Raw genomic sequence first — 21,707 nt, forward strand, 5'->3', positions numbered from 1 at the left:
TTCACAAGTAGCTGTCGGGTCAACCTTTCTCATCATTATCCGGAAAAGTAGTCTGTACTTAGCTAAATTCCACTCCAATTTCCCTGTTTATTCATTCTATTCAGAAGTTGCTCCCTGTAAAAACTTGCAGTTTTCCACAAATAATCGTGGAAAATTGCAAGTAGTACATATTTACTTATCTCTGTCATAATTGAGGATCATCACCATAAGTCAACAGGCTGAATACAGATGTCAACCCTGCTCTCCTAGCAGCTAATTACCTTTTGATATTTATAGAGTCCTGCTCTTGTACATCCTTAATAACTTGTCCTATTTAGTTAATTGGGGGACTTACTTTGCCTTTATTCCTGTCCGTTTGTCCTTTGATCATTGTCTCGTTTGTTGAAAATAATGCCGTGGATGATTAATCCGAAGGATGGAAAATTTGTATTTTATAAGCCATTCATTTGAATTACGAAAACTTTCAAGGCAGAGGAAAGTGGGGTAAAGTGACAAACTTAAGTTCGTCCCTTTATATTTTTACCTGGGTTAAGCTTCATATATTTTCCCTTAGTTGTTAAGAGGTTTAAATATCTGTCATTTGATAGGACATCTTTCTACCTATATATTTAATTTAAAAATTTAATGCTGCTTATCCTTCTCTTGAGCTATGAAAAATATTTCACCGAATTAACTGATTTGGGGGTTACTTGGTGGAACGATGAAATATTCATGGTGAACCAAAACAGTACTATTCCACAAACTTTTATTTTATTTTTTTAAATTTTTTTACTGAGACTGTTAAAAAAAAAGTTTGTGGAATAGTACTGTGTTTTGTTTCACCATGAATTCACCGAATTATTTTATTCATTATCTCTTTTTTGAGTTAGGAAAAAAATCTCACCGAAATATTTTTCATAACTCAAGAGAGAGATAATAAATAAAAGTGTTATTTTCATCATAATACCCTATCTGATGGGTAAGAAGGTGAATAGTGAAAAGTAGTACATGAATATAGAATTTTTTAATTCAGGTAAACATTTAGCTTGCTAGCCTGTGATATGAGGTAAAAAAGTCAAAGTTTAAACACAAAAAATTCAAGAACCAGTTAATCTTCAAATAGCAAAAATTGCAGAATTGGACAAAAAATTTAGGACATCAGTATATATGCAATACGCTTTGCACACAAAGATCACATTTCCAGGGTACATCTTTCGCTTCACTATTACCCCAGTCAGAACAAGGGGCATGCGCCTAGGATTTGCCCATGGAGCACTGGTACCCCAATAGGGTAGTTTCCTTCGTCAAAGAAAACGAAAGGCATTAATTGCAATTCGTTACCCACCATTAGTGTATTCATAATATACAAATTATTTGGTTTTAGAAATACCGGTTTAGACGAATGTCAATGGTCAATTTTATCCTCATTTGAAAAAGGCCAGATTGGCGCCCATGCGACGCCACTCCACATGACATCAAAGGGAGCTAGTTTCTATAAGAGTAGATAGGAGTTTTACATCGTCTGAGATTAACAATGCATGCATGAGGCACAGAGCTCAGGGAAACATGTCTTAATAATCACCTATTAAAACTGGCTAAGGTCGGAAAGTTTTCTTCGTTTGATAAGATAATAATAATCCTTATTTAAGCCAAGCGCTACCAGCTAACAGGGTACTCTGCTACCTGCTAGCATCCTGCGTTGTATCAGCCCTCAAAGCCTTAACCCAAGGTCACCTCACTTGCGGCAGCGAGAACCAGAAAGACGTCACGCGGAGTTTTCCCAGCAATCATACTTAGCCGTCGCATTTTTGCGCACTTGAAAATTTTCACTTTTCATTTAATCGCGAAAAATAGATATGGTCATTTAAAAATCTAAAGCGTGAAATACGTACTCCAGGAGTAATAATCTTTTGATTTAGGCAGTAAAAAAATAATGGGAAACCACCCTATTCATCCTTTCCACAAATAATGCAGTCTTCTTTGAATATTGATTTGATGTCCTCCATGTAAGGAACCTCTTCCGATGACGAGTCATCTAGTTGATGCTTCTTAGTTTTATTTACTGTTTTAGTTTTGTTACTTCTTCTGTGTTAGAACCTTTAGCTTTCTTTGATGCCAATGTTTCAGCTTCTCTTTTCAATCTTTCCTGCCTATTTAGTTCAAGGAATTCTTTTACTTTCTGCTTTGCTTCAAGAGCTTGTCTCATAAGATTTCCAGAGATGTATGTGATTAGAAGGCACCTTATTCCTAGATTGCCTGATTGTTTTCTTGCTTGCCAGTGGAAGAAGAGGTAGAGCTAAGCTAGTAGGGAGCTGTGAAGGCAGTGTCAAGGAAGAAGTTGTGGAGGAACAGTTCAGGGAATATGATGCTGTATATGTTGGGTTGCCAACATGGCAGGGTGTGAAGTAGCTGGTGACCAATGATAGGAGCATCCTGTTGGTTATTTTCAGCAGTATCAAAGTTATCTGTAAAAGGTCCTCAAAAACTTATCAGGTAAGATGACAAACTAGAAAACTTCTCGTTATCTTTCCCCATGTTGAAATTTTGGTTTATAAGTTATTTATCATTACAAGGGTGTATACAGGATCATAACTAGGGGGGGGGGCAATCCATAGCCTAGGGGGGGCTAGGCAAATTGTGACATTTGAAAAAAATAGTTTTACTTTAGTTACTTATACTAAAACATATCATTTTTCGTGGGTTTAAAGAAAATTTGTTGAATACTTTCATTTCAATACAGTACTGATTTTGCCTAAAGACTTTTGCGATTTTTATTTCTAGGGGGGGGGGGGGGGGGCAGCTGCCCCCCATCCTAGGTACGCCCATGTATCATTAACCTAGCTTATCTTAAGAAAACCTACTGCAGACAGGGTTCTGTACATGATGAGTTGAATTCTGAAAACATTTTATGAAAGAGTAAAAACAACTTCCCGTGATCAAGTAATCCCTTACTCTGAGAACTGCAAAAATTACAATTGCGTGGGTAGAAAACACATCTTGCTCGCTTCTGCTTGCAAAAAAATCTGGCCCGCCATCTTTTGTGGTGAACTCCGTTACTAATCACCTGAGTCCCAGGAAGAGGTAGGACTCGTGCTGCTTGCTACCAATGAATGCGTGAGAGAAAAATCGAGTTCAACATCTTACCCTACTTTCCCATATTGCACCCTTAAATGTGGTGTTTTAACCTCACAGATAAGGAGGGAGGAAGGTAACTGGATTGAACGGATTGGTCAACAGAGATGAGGGAGGGGGGAAAGAACTTGGTCATACGGTAGAAAGAAGTTAGGGAGTGGAGGCTCCCTTAGGGAGGTTATGGCAAGTGGAGGGGGGGGTTCAGGTGAGAGAGAGGCCGGAGGGATTGTCAAGTTGTTAGCCCAGGAATTAAGGAGTGGGAATCAAACAAAAAGTCATTAACAATGTTGTCCTTGGAACGTACATGCTGCAAAATTTCCATCTGTTCCAAAGCATCTAATCTTGGTCCTTCAGCTTCAACATGAAGCACTTCAAATACAATATCACTTTGATGACTGCTTTCTGACTAATGTTTTGCAAATTGTGATGTAGTCTTTTTATTTCTCATGCAGGCTTTTTGTTCTCTCACTCGTTCTTGAAATTGTCGCCTCATTTGGCTTAAAAGTGTTTATATAGGTTTATGATTTTTGGTGCGAAAGAGTGGGTGTCCCCTGCTGGTGGATCGGCAACGTTTTGTTTCAAACTAGACGTCTTCATCGTCTTACGGGCCTCTAACTTGCGAAGAATGGTGGCTCTCTTTTCATAGGCAATTTCACATTTTTTTGGCCTATCTAAAATCAGCCTCTCAATCCGATGAAGATCGCAAGTGAACTCCACGTAGAGAAGTACAAGGCAATCGGAAATGGCGTCTCATGTAACTCCCTTCTGAGCACAGTCCTTTTGGCCATGTTGACTGCAAAGGAGCCCGGTGAAAACCAGGGTTTTTTCCCCAAGTTCTGATGATGATGTCTTATGTTGAAACCGTGGTCGTATAAATAAATTTTTCATGTAAGTTTTTTTTTCATTCTTCATAAAAATAAATTGTTTAACTTTACATAAGCATTGTTTGAGAAGAGAGTGAGTAACAGTTTGTCAACCGCTCTTATTTAATTTTAAAATATGCACCAACTATTTTTTGGGGACCTTGTTGCTTATAAGGTAGAGCTGAAATATCTTAAGGCTCAAATCATGGATGAACATATCTGATTATTCTATTTTGAATATGTGAAATGGCATAGGTTAGTCCTAGGTAGGCTTTACTCTCTCATTTGCAAACCAAGTTTAGAATTGAAACACTTAAGTGAATGACTATATTTTAAATGACTTGTAATTCTGAGATTACCTCTAAAATTATACACCCATCTCTTGCATGAGGTGAAATGGAAACATAAAAAATGTAAATGGCCCTATGGGAGAGGCAGGACAGTCTTCAGCTGCTAATTTTGGGACACTGGGCTTGAATCTCATCCACTTGGATTTCTCCCTATGTACCGGGAATTTGCAGAGTTAATGTTTTATTCTGGAAGAAGAATAGTGTTAAAGTTAGAATCGAATGATCATAACCAGCTACCAATCAATTTGTCTGAAAGTTAGCAAAAATAATGGCAGACAATAAAGTAAGTGGGTGAATCCTTGGTTGACCTTGCTAATTTATGTACTACATCATTAATTACTGATACATATATAGTAATTTCACTGACTGCAGACATAGCACAACTCTATCTAGGACTATTGAAAAATCATGTATTTACAAATTATTTCTTTTAAAAATGAAGTTTATTTGATTGTGAAAAGTGTTAAAATTAGTTTAAAACCCATTGCTTAGTACCCTGTTTTTAAAAATTTCCCCCCTGGTTTTGGAATCCCCCCCCGAACGAAATTCCTGGCTACGCCACTACATACTTATACTCAAATATGTAATCTGATAAATGGATCATTTCTATTTCTCAATGGGCCATTTCCATCGAGAGAGAAAATTAATGGGATTTCAGATCACTGAGCCTACCCTCAACCTAAGATTTTCCCACTGGAGTGAATGTTCTGATACAGTGCAGTCTTTTGACCATCACCTGAAAATTCAAGATGTCCACTCTGGGTGCCTAATGACCTCAAGGTGTGTAGAAGCCTGGGCAAGCACGGCTTACCTAGCTCGCCCAATGTGCACTTTGATATTATGGTCCTTTAAAATTAAGTCTCCATGAAGCTCAACGAAGTTTTCCTGTGTGTAAGGATCCTTAAAAATGGATTGCTCTCACTCATCCTCGATTTGATTTCATTACTTTAACAAGGGTACTCACCATGAATCTTGGTAACATAAACAATTGTTTGCTTGGATGCCTTTGTTTTATTTCATAATTAGGTTTCTTATTAGCACTTTTGTTTTTTTAGGTATTATTAGCAGGGAAATTGCAATGAGTGACACACATGTAACTTCATATGATTTAAATGAATATCCAGCAAATATCTTTTTATATAAAAATATATTTTCAACAATGGCTTACGATAGCCAATTTATTTTTAAAAAAGTTCAAATAGAGAGAGATAACATGATACCAAATATATAACAGCATATACTCTTTATCAAACATACATTGATTAAATTTTGTGATTGACATGGCCCCTACCACTGCACTATTTGATTATGAAGCAGTTCGGAAGTCTTTCAGGGGGTAATGTTCACCAAATTTCTTTAAATGGTCTTCCATGCTTTCCATCTGCTTCCTGAAATGGTAAATATGTGGAAGTAAGCCAAGACCCCATTTATATAGTGCTAGATAGATTATAATGAAACATTAAAATAAAAATAAGGTGTGAGGAGTTACTAAGAAAGAAGCTTACTGAAGATCCATTGGTAAATCGTGGTAGACATCGGTAAACATTTCCTTCCAATCTAATTTGGGAATTTTTTCTCCAGCTAATAATGCTTGTATGATCTGAAACAAGAACAGTAAATGGTCAAACAAACTCGAACCTAAATTATTTTTATTACATTTTTTCACCAAATCTACAAAGGAATGAATGGCAGTTATAACAGAAAACTTTAATTTTCGACTCCATATCATTTTTTAACCTTTTCCCTACTAAAGACGAACAATTGCACCTGGGCGTTTCTTGACCTGGGAGATGAAAGCAGCCAATTTTCGTCAGAGATTTTTCCATGCAGGTAAACGAATGCCGAATACATACGTTTCCTAGCTCTCCCCCTTTTATGACGGTCGCGGGTGTGCAATGTCTTCGTTTCAGGACCCAACACTGCAGGGCTTAGGCTTTACTTTCGAAATCCGGGAGCAGGTACCTGGACCCCTTGTCTTACATTACCCCTCATAGTAGTGATGGACCGAGGTCGTACAATTGTTTATCCAGTCATTTTGCGAAATAAATATTTGTCCCTTTCTCAAAAAATATAAACTAAGAATTGAATTGTCTTTTGAACAGCGTTTACAATTTTTTAACAAAATTCTACGATAAATATTAACTTATATCTCGATTTCAGTACAAATATCAACATGGAAATTGTTGCTGTATTAAATGCATTAATATTGACGGTAGAGCTTCGTTCAAATTTTGAAAATTCTCAGAATAAAGCGAGGAATTCAATGCGAAGTCTGCAATTTACATTCAAGTAACAATTATCCATGTAGCTAATTCATATAAACAAAGCATGATTGACCAAGGACCAATGCCACTGCTAGGGTTATAAACCCTGAAAGGAGGGAGCCCAACTACCATCAAGGACTTAGATAATGCAGCGTCGCCGCTAGGAAGGGTCGAAAAACGTTGGTGCTGAGAGTGTGATTATCCGTGACACCCTTCTAAACGAATGTCCTGCAAAAATACGGAGTAAAAGTATGGAGAGCATGGAAGAATCTCTCTGGGCTCAGTGGAGCAGTCATGCTAAGGCGATAACTCCACCATCTCGAAAGGTTTAAAGGAACTATTTTTATTAACCCTTTTACTGCCACCGGGCCGATATCGACTGATTTATCGGCCCAACTTATTTGACTTTTTTTCGTGATTGTGGCCTTACCAACGGCTGTAATTTAAGTAAACCCCCATAATCTATCTATGGTTATAAGATATAAATATATCTTAAGTATTGGGAAAAAATCTAGCCGTATTAAATAAAATTAAGTAGCTGAAAATTTTAAAATCTGAAATGTTGCAAATTCCGGAAAATAGCCTTGGCAGTCTTCAAACATCCCCCCCAAAATGTGCTAGCAGTAAAAGGGTTAAAATAAGAAATGCCTTCATCTGGAAAAAATTATCCCAAGAATATGGCTTAGGAATATGTACCATCGCAATTTTCTAGGTATTCAGTGATATATAAATTCCCATTTTCCTATTGCTACACTTTTATTCACACATTCCGGATGAAATCAATTTTTGACAGCCTATTTCCCGACTCTATCAACTGAGTGTCAAGAAACCTCCACTTTTTCAGAACTAATTATACTCAAGATGGTTATTTAAGTTTCAAACCTGTTGCTTTGAGTCCTTCCTCCACTCCTCTTCCAACTTTTCACTCCAGAGTCCTTTGATGGTTAGATACCTGTTCATACGTGCAATGGGATGACCCCAAGATGGTGACTCCCAATTTTTAATCTCCTCTGATGGCCGATATGCAGTACTATCATCAGATGTGCTATGGTGGCCCAATCTATATAAGGTTAAAAGGTTTGCATTAATTATGTTACTTTTAGTCATTATCATGGCACTACAACAGTTACCAATAGCAGTTTCCATATCTGAACGTGGTAATTCATAACATTTTAAGACTCTTCATGGTGAAACAAAACTCAGTACTATTCCACAAACTTTTATTTTAATAGTCTACTAGTTTCGACGTTTATATCGTCATTATCAAGACTCTTGATAATTGAATAGGTCTTGATAATGACGGTATAAACCTCAAAACTAGTAGACTGTTAAAATAAAAGTTTGTGGAATAGTACCGAGTTTTGTTTCACCATGAATATTTCATCGTTCCACCAAGTAACGCCCAAATCAGTTGATTTTATTTTAATACTAGGTATAAAAATCTTTTCTCTATGACATGATAAAATACTGCAGTCAGCATCTATGCATCTAATTTACTGAAACCTTAGGATTGGTCAAGAGCATAGCGATTCAATTGTTATATACATACTTATATTTCCAACATTTACGCACTTCCAGCTGTTGAGAATAAGTTGCATAACACTAACCTGTACGTCATTGCCTCAATGAGCACAGGTCCTCCTCCATCCTCAAGGCTGAGCGATCTTGCTGCTTTTGTTGCATTGTACACTGCAAGGACATCATTCCCATCCACCCTAATTGTTGGAATGCCATATGCTGGACCTCTACCTCCAATGCCATCCCCACAGTACTGCTCTTTTGATGGAGTAGATATTGCATATCCATTGTTACGACTGTGGCAATAATTATTTTTCATTAGTACAGCTGGTTAATATATTTTTACAAAGAGGAAATCATATGCTAATCCTATGGTTTAAGCATGAGAAAATTCCTCACTAATTCTAAGTGTTAATACAGTGAATGCACCTCAGGGAAAAAAATGTGGATTAGGAAATTGAGGTTGCTACAATGACTAAATCTCAAAATTAAATCAACGATAAGGAAAAGGCCAAACTCAGATGTATCATAATCTTTTGAGTGCTATGTATTTCTGGTTGCTTAATTTCACCAAGTATGGTGCAGTTTAAACAAATACATAAACGTCCTTCAATGGACAAGCACAGCACCTGGGATATGGAAATGACTGAGACAAAATTATGCTCCATCTCATGGAATTTTCAATGTTTTAATTGAGAAAGCTATCACTGAAATGAAAGCCTTAGCACAGATGAGTACATCCAAATGAAAGGATTAGCATGATGTGATCTCCTTATGATGTAGCAGTACTACAGAAACAAACCAATCTGAAGAGAATACTAGTAAATATGGAATGGACAATGGCCAGGCTAAATTCAATACAAATAAACCTAAAATATTGGTCTGCTACAGAAGAGAAAACACTTAAACCAACATTACATTAAGAAACCATTGAGTAGGTGAAGGAGTTTAGCAACCTGGGTAGATGAGTAACCAGCAACAGACAAAGCAAGAAGGAAATACATAGTAGAATACCCACATCTGGTCATAGAAGCATTGAAGAATGGGAGAAATTTGTGAGGGTTGTATTTTAATTGTGCAAGCCTAAACAGGGTGTGAGAGATGACTTATGAAAACTTTGAGAAGAAAATGGGATAACTTAATGGGCCATTTCACAAGACTTAATGAGATGAAGACAGTCGTGGAAGGACAAGTTTACAGGAAGAATGGCAAATGAAGGCCTCAGATGAGATACATGCAGGAAGTTTGCAACATACAGGCAGATTAAGGATGTAGCACAGAAGAATTATTTAAATGTTAAACTAATAGCCGATAAGAGAATTGAGTAAAGAACTGTTTTAAACTAATCTTCAGATTGTTGATGATGAGCATTCAGGACACTTATTCATCACATGTAAACATATCACTGCACAGAACTCAAACATTGAGAGACACTTTATAAATGTACCACCTCTCCGAGGGAAACAAAAAAAATAATTTCTTGCAACAAATTTAACACGTTCAGCACCGCTTCGGTCATAATAGGGTGGTTTCCTATTATTTTTTTATTGCCTAAATCGAAAGATTATTACTCCTGGAGTACGTATTTCGCGCTTTTAGATTTTTAAATGACGATATCTATTTTTCACTATTAAATGAAAAGTGAAAAATTTCAAGCGCGCAAAAACGCGACGCGTAAGTGGGAAAGTCCGTGCGACGCATTTCTGGTTCCCCCTCTCTCCTTGTGAAGTGACCTTGATCGAGGCTCTGAGCGCTGATAGGACGCAGGATGCTAGCGGGTAGCAGAGTACCTTGCTGAATGGTAGCGCTTGGCTTAAAAAAGGTTTATTAATACCTTATCAAACGAAGAAAACTTTCCGACCTTAGCCAGTTTTAATAGGTGATTATTAAGACATGTTTCCCTGAGCTCTGTGCCTCATGAATGCATTGGTAACCTCAGACGATGTATAACTCCTATCCTCTCGTGTAGAAACTAGGTCCCTGTGACGTCACGCGGAGAGGAATCGCATGGGCGCCAATCTGGCCTTTTTCAAATGAGGATAAAATTTGACCCTTGCCATTCGTCTAAACCGGTATTTCAAAAACCAAATAATTTGTGTATTATGAATACACTAATGGTGGGTAACGAATCGCAATCAATGCCTATCGTTTTCTTTGATGAAGGAAACTACCCTATTACCGAAACATGTACTTCATCTCCATGCCACTTCGGTCATTATGACCGAGGAATGAGCCTGTCTTTAGGGCGCTCATAGCACGCTGTTGGTCAAAGCTACTTCGTCGACGTGTATATGACGTGACCGACACGGCGTGCATGGCCGAATGAACACGAAAACTCAAATGGAAAGGATCAGAGTATTAAAACGAAAGAAAGAAAAAAAACACGTCGGTGCAATAGGCGAATTCATCTAAAAGTCTACGGCAGGGAACGTGTTAAGTAATTTGTTATCAGAAAATAGGATGCTTACCAAAAGAATATAATGGGGCATCGAAGAGTGGCAGAAAAATTCAAAGCAGCATGCGCATCCCCCTCGCTGGCAGCGCCTTCTCCAAAGTACGTGATTACACAGAGGCCATTTTTGGCACGCTTATAGGCATATGCTGCACCAACAGCTGAAAATCAATGGAAAGTATTAATGCACTAATCCTACTGATAAAGTTTCTCTCATGGTAAGGATGAGAGCAAATTCATTTCATGCAGTTTTCCCCTCTACATTGAAAACCGCATTCTAAATGTACTGAGTTATTAACATATTTTATGAGTATATGTACTGATTGAAATGAGCAGACATCAAACTTAATTTGATGGCTAATGAAACCAAATGCAAGTGAATAAAAATGAGGGAATTTTCATTTCAGATTATTGAGGAATTTACATACATAAATTATGTTTCTATTAGTAGTGGTTATTCATGAAGGGAAATTACGTTAAAGTACAATAGATAAATTGATAAACTTTCGTATTTATTAACTGATAGCTAAAAGCTGCCGCGAAATGAAAGAAACGTTTTTTCATACGAATAGCGATGTATGCTATAGGTGTGCCAGGAAGAAAACTCTATTATCAATAACTTAGTCATCAAGTCACTTTGGCAAAAATTAACACTAATAAAGGTCAGCACAAATGGGCTTTGAAGCACGTTCTTTTCATGTATCACATCAGTTTTAGTTGCATGACTACAACCAAAATCAGTATTAACACTGACTTCTCTCAACTGATTCAGTGGTGAAGTGGAGAGTGTGGTCATCAACAGTATCCGTTATGACATATGTTTGAATTTAGAGATTAAAATTTTTTCTCCATCACAGGAAAAAATCATTCAAAATCACCAAGCTTTGTACCTTCTCCAGCAAGTCACCTGAATTCATCAAATAACAGAAAATGTGTTATAGATTGTTTGGCTACTATAAAACTTCATCAATTTCATCAGCAGGCTTTTAATTCACGGTGGGCAGAGCTCTGAGAAGTGTTAAGTGTGAAGTACACTGATCTGCCACCTGCGGCACAGGTGCAATATACGTAGGTAGCTCACATTAAGATGACGATATACATCAGAATTTCTCTATTCCTCAACAAAATCTTATCCTCACTTTTATATAAGGAGGTACCTTACCTCACAGAAAACCACTAACCCACTTTCTACATAGGAAACTCACAGGAAAGGTTTAAGTCCCTAATTTTATGCTCGCTGAGTTACCATGCCTTAAGGTTGTATTTTCTGCAGACTTTTAAAATTGTTTCACAGATAGTAGTAAAAAGATACTAAACTAGCAATAGACAAGTAAATCTTCCAAATAAAACTTTATTGCAGAAAAATTAGGAAAAAAAACACACCCAGGCTCAAGATAAGGTGATATAAAGAGAGAGCTTGAGCCAAATAATCTGATTAATGGAGCATTGAGTCATACCTTGTGGGAGTTGAGTGGCCAATGGAGAGGAAATTGTAACAAAATGGAGATTCTTGGAGCCATAGTGCACAGGCATTTGTTTCCCCTTGCCCTTGTCTTCTCTGTTGCCAAAACATTGGTTCACAAATTGAGGGAGGGAGAAACCCCTCCACATGAGGACTCCTGCGTGAGAAAAAAATATATTGCGTAATGGATATGAGGACGATTTAAAGTCTCATTATTTATTCTAAATGCCTGGTAAACCCCATTCTGTTTTTAACATTTGGAGAAAGAATGTTTACCATGAAAAGTATGTGATGTAACAGGAACCAGTGAGTTAATATCAATAGAGCTGCACCTTTGGTAGGTTGTCCAAAAAATTACACTTCACTCAGACTTCAGATTTATTTTCATAGTAAATCTTATATCACAGGACCAAGAAACATATTTTAGGGACCCTCATCTCCAGGTCAAGATTACCAGCATGAATACCAAGGTCAGCACCATTATAATTCCTCCGAGTCTACCATTTCTTTCTGAGCCACAGATATCATTCAGATAATGAAAATTTCACTGAACAAACTTAGCTGATCCTCATTGCTACTCAATTTACAAAAAGTAAACTGAAAAGGGTAAGTACAGAAGCTTTGTAACATATTTAACTTCCTTAAGTTTGCACTGAGGAAGTAAAATTAACTTACTTCAGATAGAAGAGAATAATCATTTAAAAAATTAATATTGATGGATCTTTCTGAGGATGCTTCCCAGGGCCAGAGAAGATTTAACAGTCTTCTGTCTTCATTATTTGGATTCTTTTTTAATTCAATGGCCTCTCTTATAATAATATAGCTAACACCAAATAAACATGTTTTGGACCACAAAAGTTACGTTCAATGCCAGCTAAATCATGGAGTTGTCTGATCTCCACAACTCTTTTGTACTCCTGAAGGTGACAACCAATAACTTCAGATGTTTGCCTAAACTATGCTCACCACATTCACACTACATTTCACATACATTCCTGAATGCTTCCAGGAAGATTATAATTTGCTATGCACAGCTAATACTTCTTAGTAGAAATGTTTGTTTTTCATTGTCCAATGGCATTCTAATCGGAGGAATTACATAAGTGTTCCAGCCTATTCCAATGCATTGCATCTTCACTGCTGCATTAAATTTCTGTCACATCTTTGTGAATGGAATTCAGGATATGATACTTTGGTTTGGGTAGACCTATTCCTCCCATACAGAAGGCTGCAATGGCATTAGGTGAAGTGAGGTATCAATTTGGAAAAGGAAAAGTATGGAATCCATGTCTAAGATAGCCACGTTTGGGGAAGTTTCAAATTAACAGAGAGAAAGCTAAATTAGATAGTCGAAAACTATAGATTATCTTCTTAATGACCATTTCCCTAATAGTTTTATCATTGCCTTTAATGCAAATTTTGTGAGCACCCTTAGGACCAATTCCATGGAAATACTTGTTCTTACAATGGGAGATTACAGGGTAGTATGTCATGAGACTGGCTAAGGAAGTGATGGGCAGATAATACAGGGAATGGTTTTGTTGGTCCTAAAACTACCAGTTGAGTGGTAGCAGGGTATGCATTCTCAACTGCCAACCCAAGGGTAGCACCTGGGTGGAATACACAAGTACATACATGTGTGCTTCGATTGTCTGACTCAAATTTTTTTCTGTTCTTATTGGGACAAAGCTGTGAACAATTTTGACATTACTATTGCTTTCATAAAAAAATAATTTTTTGCAGATAATAAAACTTTTACAATACTTACTAAACAGTTACTTTTACTCCAAGTTCAAAGCTAACGATGATCTTTCTATTCAGTGGGGACTTTGTTCAAAAGTTTAGAGAGTGAGGGGAAGGCCAATTTTTAGTAAGAGAACAAGAATATGATTTAAACATTTATTCTTGTAAAGGATGGACTGCGACAGCATTATCCCTGCGCACCTCAAGCTGATAAGCTGTAAGTGCCCCTGGATTAAAAAATGATCATTTTTTACAGGAATAATTACGATGTCTCTCAAAGACTACAACATAGTACCAAAAACCATATCTTTCTTCTTCATGATTCTAAAAACAGCTCTCACAAAAGACACTTCATAAGAAAGATATTCATAAAAACTTGCCATTAGTAGGCAATAAAATGAGTACCAAACTGAACATAATTTTCTGAAGGCCATGCATTCAACCTATTCTAAGACAACATAAATTGTTAGAGTGGAAATATATGTGAGATTCAATTTATAAGGATGTAACCAATTCTGCAACCTTAAAGTTGGTAATTGACCACATGCGAATTAAGTTTTGACTTTGCTTCCATGCAATTGTTTCCCTAAGGTACTTCTCATGCATGAATTGATTGGCAAAATAGATGTGAGCAAGCCGTCACAAATATTGAAAACAAGTACATACATTGAACGACATAAGAGAACAAGGCATTATATATAAGCAAATGCGGAGAATTGACTCGATAAATGGGTATGATGATTGACCAGATAACACGAACCTGTCTCCCTGTACTGTCCAAATATGAGGTCTTTCTCATCAACAGCCGCAGCGCTACCGATATGGGTTGCTTCTTCTCCATGACTGGTCATATAAAAAGAGATTCTGCCCTGTCTCTGGGAGTCATACAAAATCAAATCCATTTGCCTAAGAAGGGTCATCGTTTTGTACATTTTGAGCAGTGTATCACTGTCCAGCTGTGGGCCAAAGAAAAACATAAATACTTAATTTGGCTCTACGAAAGTTTCCCTTCAAAATGAATATTTTAATGGGGCGAAGAAGGTCATTGGCATCATCCAAAAGCTATGAAATGTATGTCCAAATTATAAGGAGTAAATTATGAATTGAAATTTAAACGGAAATCAGGCACTGCAATACCTTGGGTTCCTGGTCAGGGTGAATAACCTTTCCATAATTGTCCATCACACGATAAACGGGTAGAGGCTTAATATCATCGGAATGTCGAAATTTGAGGTTTTCTGTCCAATTAGTCCTCGCTCCTGGGAATCTTGGACCTTCATCCTCATCACTTTCAGAAGATGAACTACTGAAGGATCTTTGTAGCTATACATCACATAAGTTAAAATGACTGATAGCAAAAAAGTTTCAACAATAATGACAGTTAGACAAAAAATCCAGCAATATCATTAACAATTGAGTTGAAAAAAAACAAGCATTAACATTGTAAGGTCAACTCATGCTCAAAGCATATGACAACATTACTGTAAGAAACGGAGTTAGCAAGGAATTAATAGATTAACTCAAGTACCCTTAGAGTTGACGGTGACCTCAGCTTGATTAAGATATCACGGAATATATTCAAACTACTGCCTCTAATCATAATTTCTGATTTTTCATAAATTTGATTAGCAGACAGGATCCCCTTTGTTCGACAATCGATGGCTCTATCGACCTTGCGAGTTTTTTTTATCTCCCTCGTATTGGTGGACAAGACAACAGACTTTTTTTTCTGAAGGTAGCCGGTGGAAAGGGTATAGGAATCAAGCCAAGTTTTCTAATGTTCATGCATACAAAATATCAAGATATTGCATAAATATTTCCCCACGTGAAGAAATTATCAAAAATCGTCACAATGATCACGGTGGGCGCGAAGCAGCTTGGGGTATGTGACGTCACATCGCGTTAATTCATTCAACGCTTGGCGTTCCTCACTTGTTCTCGCAGTGGCTCCTGGGAAATAAAGGACGCCATCTAAGTAACTATCAAGAAAGCAAAAATTCTGACATTATGGCGGAAATTTCATCTGTACTCAAGGACACAGGAAATTTGTAGGAGTGTTGCGTTTGGGACGTGAATTGTTTCCCAAATTTTGCTCTAAAAGACGTTTGAAATATTATTTGGTGTATTGTGCTCCAGAACCTCCCATTCAAGCCAATCATAGAGGAGTATTTTCTTCCACCAACGGCAGAGGAGGCAGGCTTTTCTCCCGGATCCTGCCGACTATTGCTGGCGTAAACAAACACTTTGTGTATGTATTTCATCTTATGTGATCTCTTAGCATTGACTTTTACGTTCCAGTGATTTATTATATGTGATAGGAAGTACATTGATTGCATTCAGGTCATTGAGTCGATTAAATTGACAAATTATATTTGACCGATTCGGTAGGGGGCAAAACATTGAATGCTTTGCTGCTTTATTGCATTGATCTCATTATTGTTTATACCGTTCATATTATGATTAAGTTTGAATGATGTGGTGCAGTAAGCATTGTTACTTAAGATGAAAGTGATTGTTTGGTAATTTTAGTGGTATTTTTAATATGTGATTAAGTTCTTTCGTGGCGTCGCTTTAGTATACAAACTAGCCGAGTTCGGTCGGTGTCGGACCGGGAGGAACAATTTCCGTATGCTTGAACGCGTCAAATTTTTCGTAAATCCTCGATTCTATAAAAAATTTCCCTTATTGATAAATCTTGGGGTTTCCTTGGACGTTCTTGGGTAATTAAGGTAATAACATTTTTTTTAGAAAAATGTTTTTCATAAGTTCCTACAGAAACAATCGACTTGTGTGCATGTAATTTGATACAGAATAATGCAATACCTTTAATTTAGCCATAATATTTTGGTTTCGTGCTATTGTAGTGCCCAAAGAATTTCTTCTTCCAATATGCCTATCATGTGTTTCCTTGGTGACCCAGAGAATTCCAATTCATTTAGATTATTTATTTTCCCACTCATGCTGTGCACCAGAGTCATTATACGCTAATTGTGTTATTTTTTACTAGCCTCTAGATCGGAGTTTTACGCTGACGCGAATCTGCCCAAGTGTCTTCGAAGATGATGAGCGTACCTGTTGTTAAGCAACCCATCCCTTCCTCGGGTGGAGGTACTTCTGGTCCCGTTGGTGGAGGACCCGGTGCCGGACCACCGTCTTCTCAATCTCCTGGAAAGGTCGGTGAAAACGGTTCGATACCATGGAATTTTTTGTGCTTGATATCATGCTGTTAGTCTTGGTTCCGCGTTAAAATTCCAGTTGGTGACAATTGGTTTTAGAAGGTTTGATTTGTCCTTGTACTCCTATGCTGTCCTTAGTTTTTATTTATTACCCACATTAATCGGTATGCCGTGATTGTGGTTGAGAATTGACTCGAGATCCATTTGTTGTTATAGTAATGATTATTTACTTCAGATTTGCCTTGGTTCTTACGCAGCGTAGACACCTTTCTCATCAACCAATAGGTGATAATTTTTTCATGGTAGTACTCATGTAGTACTTCTGCTACTATAGGTTTGTCAAGTACTAAGGATTACATAAGGTAGAGCTCGTACTCTATGAGCTGTAGACACGTTTAATCTCTACCAAGGCGGTGTTTATACCCCTATGCTGATCTTGCACCTTATCGCCTAAGTGTGCAACTGTTTAAGTAGAAATCATCTCGTATGCCACTCGTTGATTGTTAACTCGAATTTTAATTTTCTCTCCTTGTAGGAATTTATTGAAGGTTCAATACGTCAGGCAGTCCGTTTTCGTGTTTTCACTTCTGTTGTCCATCACCAACCGAGTACCAGTTTTTTCACCGTTTGTCTACCTTGATATGTGTTGGTCGAAAACAGGGTCGGAATTGCTAAAAAAATCGAGGATTATTTTTAGTATCCTTTTCTCTTTGAAGTAGTACCGTCTAAAATTTTTTTTAAGCGATTCAAACCTTGGAATCAATGCGAAAGCCTCCCTGTGTTTCCTTTGGACGTATTACGAGTTGTTCGTATTTTTCAAATTTTACTGATTCGCTTCGCGGTAGCCCGCAGGGAATAATTTTGTAAATTTAGTGCCCCAGTACTTCGTATTGCCACCAACACCTGTTTATTTTAAACAACTGTACAAGTGAGCCTTTTATGAAGTGAATTTGTGGGTATATGTTGAATTATTTTCGCACGTGTATAATGGGAAGCTCTCCGAGGTTCTTGCATGCATTGATAAGCGAATGCGGAAGCCTCCATCGTCATCAATAAGGGGACGTTTGACTTTTCCACTGACGAACCACTCTCCCGTTGACGACTCTTCACCCCCATCCGTTTCGATTTTTGAGGCATTGTATGCGCTATGTCGTTACCTCGTTAAAGTAACCCCTTTCCCAGTGAGTCTCCGGTGTGTGGAGGAGGTCTTTATTGAAACAGGACTGTGCTTCCTGATAATATCCGTTTGGGATACTTGGAATTTTTGATTTCGAGATGTAAAGAATCCTGTCGTTTCCAATTCGACCACGCCGGTGCCCGCTGTAACCCGTTTTCAGCCAGAATCGCCTCCGACTTGGTGTTTCTCTAGAGAAATTTGATGGGCGTGTTCTCGCACTTGAACAGTTGGAGATGAACTTGTGAGTCACCTCACTGAGCGGAAAGAGGGTTTTTCGGGAATTAAATCTACGGCTTGGCTTGTGTAGGGATAAATTTCATACTCCGTTGGACCACACCCCCAAGTTTGCAACTAGCAAGTTCTCCTTCAGGCCGTCGTCGAGTTTGTTTTCGTCACAGGTAGTTGAATTGCTCGAAGAGCGGGATGAGTTGCAGGGAGAAACCTCGGGAGGGGAAATAGGAAGGGGTGGTGGGGCCTCTCGATGCCGAAAAACTAGTATTTCGGCGGCCTACCCCACCAAGCGTTCCGGTCCCCTTCTCTCTTCCCCGCCTCTTCCCCCCCTCGCGGCAACTCCCCTCTCCTCGTCCAAACGTGTGACGTCGCCACGGCATCCAGGCGTGCTTCTGCCTCGTTCACACAACGCGCTCGGATACGCGCGTCAAGTAAGCGCGCGTACGCCGAGGGAGTTGCTCGATGGAATTTGCCTCGATTTCTCCATTCTAATGAGGTTTGATGCCTACCTAATTTACAATGGCGTCGAAGTGTTTGTTCAGACCGGGATGATGGATGACGCGATGAGTGCTATAGGAGTATTTGTGAGGGTGGGCTATGTCAGCCGTGTTATTACTTATTACTGTAATTATTGTTATTACTTCGTCATTCATACTTATTAATTGAATAAAACTTACTTGGGACTCATTTTCTGTTTGATTATATTCTGGATCGCAGAATTTTCCAAGACGGCTGAGGCTATTGCCTTGAATGTGGTGTCAGCGTACGTAAGGTTATTCGCGGAATTTGAACAGGATTGAAACCAAAACTAATGGTCGCTTACCTGTCTTTCTCCAATTACCTAGAATCTGCCAGTTAATAATTTCATTCGGAATTAATAATTTTGTGTACGGTGTTAAGTTGTTGGGGAATCTCGTATTGTTTCGTAAAATAATCATGCCTTTTGTAACCACTTGGCGCGCATTCCGGCGTCGCCCTGAAGGAATTTTTCCTTGTGCGGCTTTATCATACCGAAAGTGTATACTGAAGTACCTGAAGTGATACTCAATCTTTCGAATGCCACACTGAAATTTTAGGCGTGGCAAATTAGGTTTTGCAATAAAAGCGTAAGTGCGTGAGCCAAGTTTCCAAGCCTTGCGTGTTACATTTTATGTGTATCAGGAAAGGAAGGCTGTAGTTGGTGTATTTGCATTTTCCTTGAAAAGTTTCGTGAGCATTACCAACGGATTTTTGTTGCGGACCGTCTGTCGTGATCGGGGCTGGAGTTCAGCTGGTATTTATGTATTTGGCATCGGTATTGCCAATTCCCCCTGCCAAACACCCTAGAGACGGCTCGCAGGCTACTATGTAGATGTAGGTGTTATGAAATTGAAATGTTTTGTCTCCACTATTCTGAGTTTTGATTATAAACCTAATGCACGGAGTTGCATTTGAGTCAACGAACGTAGTATCATTTTTTCATTTGTAGAAAACGACTGCATGCAAAAATCGATTATGGAAACTTCCTGCACGTTTTCTTATTTTGTCGTCGTGAAACCGTTATGCTATGCGCCCATACTTTCGTTGGACATAGTTATGTTAAAAGGCATTGGCCACTTATGGGCTTTGCATTCGAGGTGGCTTACTCCAGTGAGGGAATTCGTGAAGAAATGAATAAGCTGTCCTCAGGGTCAGGGACCTTCTCTCGGTCCTCTTCTCTGGCCGTTTTCACCCGCACACACGAGCATTGCCGGTTTGATTTTTGGAGGTGATAAGTCCGCTTGATTGTGGACGTGACAGATAAGCCGACTGAAGTCGTCATATTCTGATGTTGTGTCTTCAAGGGCGGATGTACTGGAGACAAGTTTGAAAATACGGCGCGCAACCATTTTTGAGTATCATACATTTGGATGTTTCTCTGCCACACATGTGATACTAAGGAAGGATATGCGGGTTCTTCAGGAGTGCGTTAACTTTTTCCCCCGTTTATTTGCCCCTGACCGTTGCTTTATGATCGATCCTGACGTATTAAATGTGCGTGGGATGCTGAGGAGCGTGGTGGCTTAGTGGGCAGAGTACTTGGGTACTGATCAAAGTACCATGGGTGAAGCCTTGGAGCTCCCGTAAACCGTCACCTATGCCAATCAACCAGCAGTGATAGAGAGAGTATCACTGTTATTGATAGTGGCTGTTACTCCCAAATAGCCGTCTTCATCGCCAGCTGCACTTGTCAGAAGCAATAGCTTAACGTGTATTGGTTTACTTGTGATTATGTGGAAGCTTTTGCCCGTGTGATTTCAAATAGCTTTACCATCCCGTTCCATGCCCTCAAAGCAGATGGCTTTCCATTTTTGTATTAGCAATTATTTCCACTTACGTAACAGTCTAGACCGTTGGGGTCAAGTATCCCTTCAAATGTATCTGCTTTATTCCTCAGATAATTGGTTCTCAGGTACGAGATAAATATTGGAAATATCTTGGCCACACGTACCCATTAATTGTAATTGTTTCCCGGATTTCGTTTTCGTTGGGTGGCCATCGTAATACTGGTCCATACGAATCTTACGATGATGCCTGTGTTTAATAATATAATCTCACCCAGATAGGCCGAAAATCGTTGAGTGTTTCATAGGGTGGCGGGACGGACGATGTAGTAAACATTCCGAGTTCCGAGGTTACCCTATGGAAGATGGAACACCATTGAATAAAACCCCTCGGGTAATTGAACCCCGACCGGCGAGGGTGGGATGCTGGTTACGCTAGCAGCTGAATAAAACCGGTCTCATTATTTACATAGTATGCGGCAGGCGTTAAGCGTGTGGCGACGGGTTCAAGAACTGGTACTTGGGGATGCGTTCATCCCGTCAAAAAACTGGAATCGGCCTGCGTTGATGTTTTGATTCTCCGCGTTGTCCGTCTGTTTATATCATTTGAACCGTGGCTGTGATATCCTTTCGACGTTGTCTTGGTGTTAGTAACCACTCCTATGTAACAATGGTCGGTGAATTGATAGACTTGTGATGCTTAACAACAAAAAGGAACATAGCGATCCATCCAAGCCGTCTTATTTGTGGAATTATTTATGTTAATTGTTGTAATGCTTCTATGGAAACGGGAGTGAAAGAAAACATTTGTTACTACTGCATCGTAACTCAGCGGAACCAAGGCGTATAATGTTTACAACAGTTTGTGTTTATATCATTCCGTGCGATTTTAAGCTGGTTCCCTGTATTGATTAAACTCTCTTCGAGGATTAAGAAGTCTGAGGATTGAGAATTAGCGATTTACAAAAACATGTGAAATGTTTTAATTGCGCGACTTGGTGAGTCCCGTATCGTTTCCGGGTGGAATTCGTCATTGTTGTTGGTTATGGATCTAGTG

The 21,707-nt window shown here is 38.6% G+C and overlaps 2 protein-coding genes across 3 annotated transcripts in view; one reads left to right on the top strand and one right to left on the bottom strand.

Annotated features, from left to right (window-relative positions):
- Positions 1–5,452: 5,452 nt before the first annotated feature.
- LOC124157934 (2-oxoisovalerate dehydrogenase subunit alpha, mitochondrial) lies at positions 5,453–15,631 on the bottom strand. The gene is made up of 9 exons (XM_046533034.1): positions 15,292–15,631; positions 14,901–15,086; positions 14,524–14,719; positions 12,016–12,177; positions 10,575–10,719; positions 8,196–8,402; positions 7,471–7,648; positions 5,830–5,924; positions 5,453–5,712 (listed from the first exon to the last, which is right to left on the bottom strand). The coding sequence occupies exons 1-9, from the start codon at positions 15,361–15,363 to the stop codon at positions 5,631–5,633; spliced, it is 1,323 nt and encodes a 440-aa protein (XP_046388990.1). The 5' UTR covers positions 15,364–15,631; the 3' UTR covers positions 5,453–5,630.
- Positions 15,632–15,722: 91 nt separating this feature from the next.
- The window catches only part of LOC124157933 (nascent polypeptide-associated complex subunit alpha, muscle-specific form-like), a 36,360-nt gene continuing 30,375 nt past the window's right edge, over positions 15,723–21,707 (top strand). For both annotated transcript variants that reach the window (XM_046533032.1, XM_046533033.1), the window contains exons 1-2: positions 15,723–16,011; positions 16,771–16,936. In XM_046533032.1, the coding sequence (XP_046388988.1) occupies positions 16,823–16,936 (114 nt within the window). In that variant the 5' untranslated portion in view covers positions 15,723–16,011; positions 16,771–16,822. The remainder of the gene's footprint in view (positions 16,012–16,770; positions 16,937–21,707) is intronic.

The sequence above is a fragment of the Ischnura elegans genome, chromosome 4 (genome assembly GCF_921293095.1).
Source record: "Ischnura elegans chromosome 4, ioIscEleg1.1, whole genome shotgun sequence".
Classification (NCBI taxonomy): Eukaryota; Metazoa; Arthropoda; class Insecta; order Odonata; family Coenagrionidae; genus Ischnura; species Ischnura elegans.

Excerpts from the sequence above, each read along its gene's own strand:
- LOC124157934 (XM_046533034.1), bottom strand. The coding sequence starts at position 15,363 with ATGATTAGAGGCAGTAGTTTGAATATATTCCGTGATATCTTAATCAAG. Across the intron at positions 12,178-14,523 it reads TGGACAGTACAGGGAGACAG|GAGTCCTCATGTGGAGGGGT; the intron begins GTTCGTGTTATC and ends TTTCTCACGCAG. Across the intron at positions 7,649-8,195 it reads ATTGAGGCAATGACGTACAG|ATTGGGCCACCATAGCACAT; the intron begins GTTAGTGTTATG and ends AACCTTATATAG.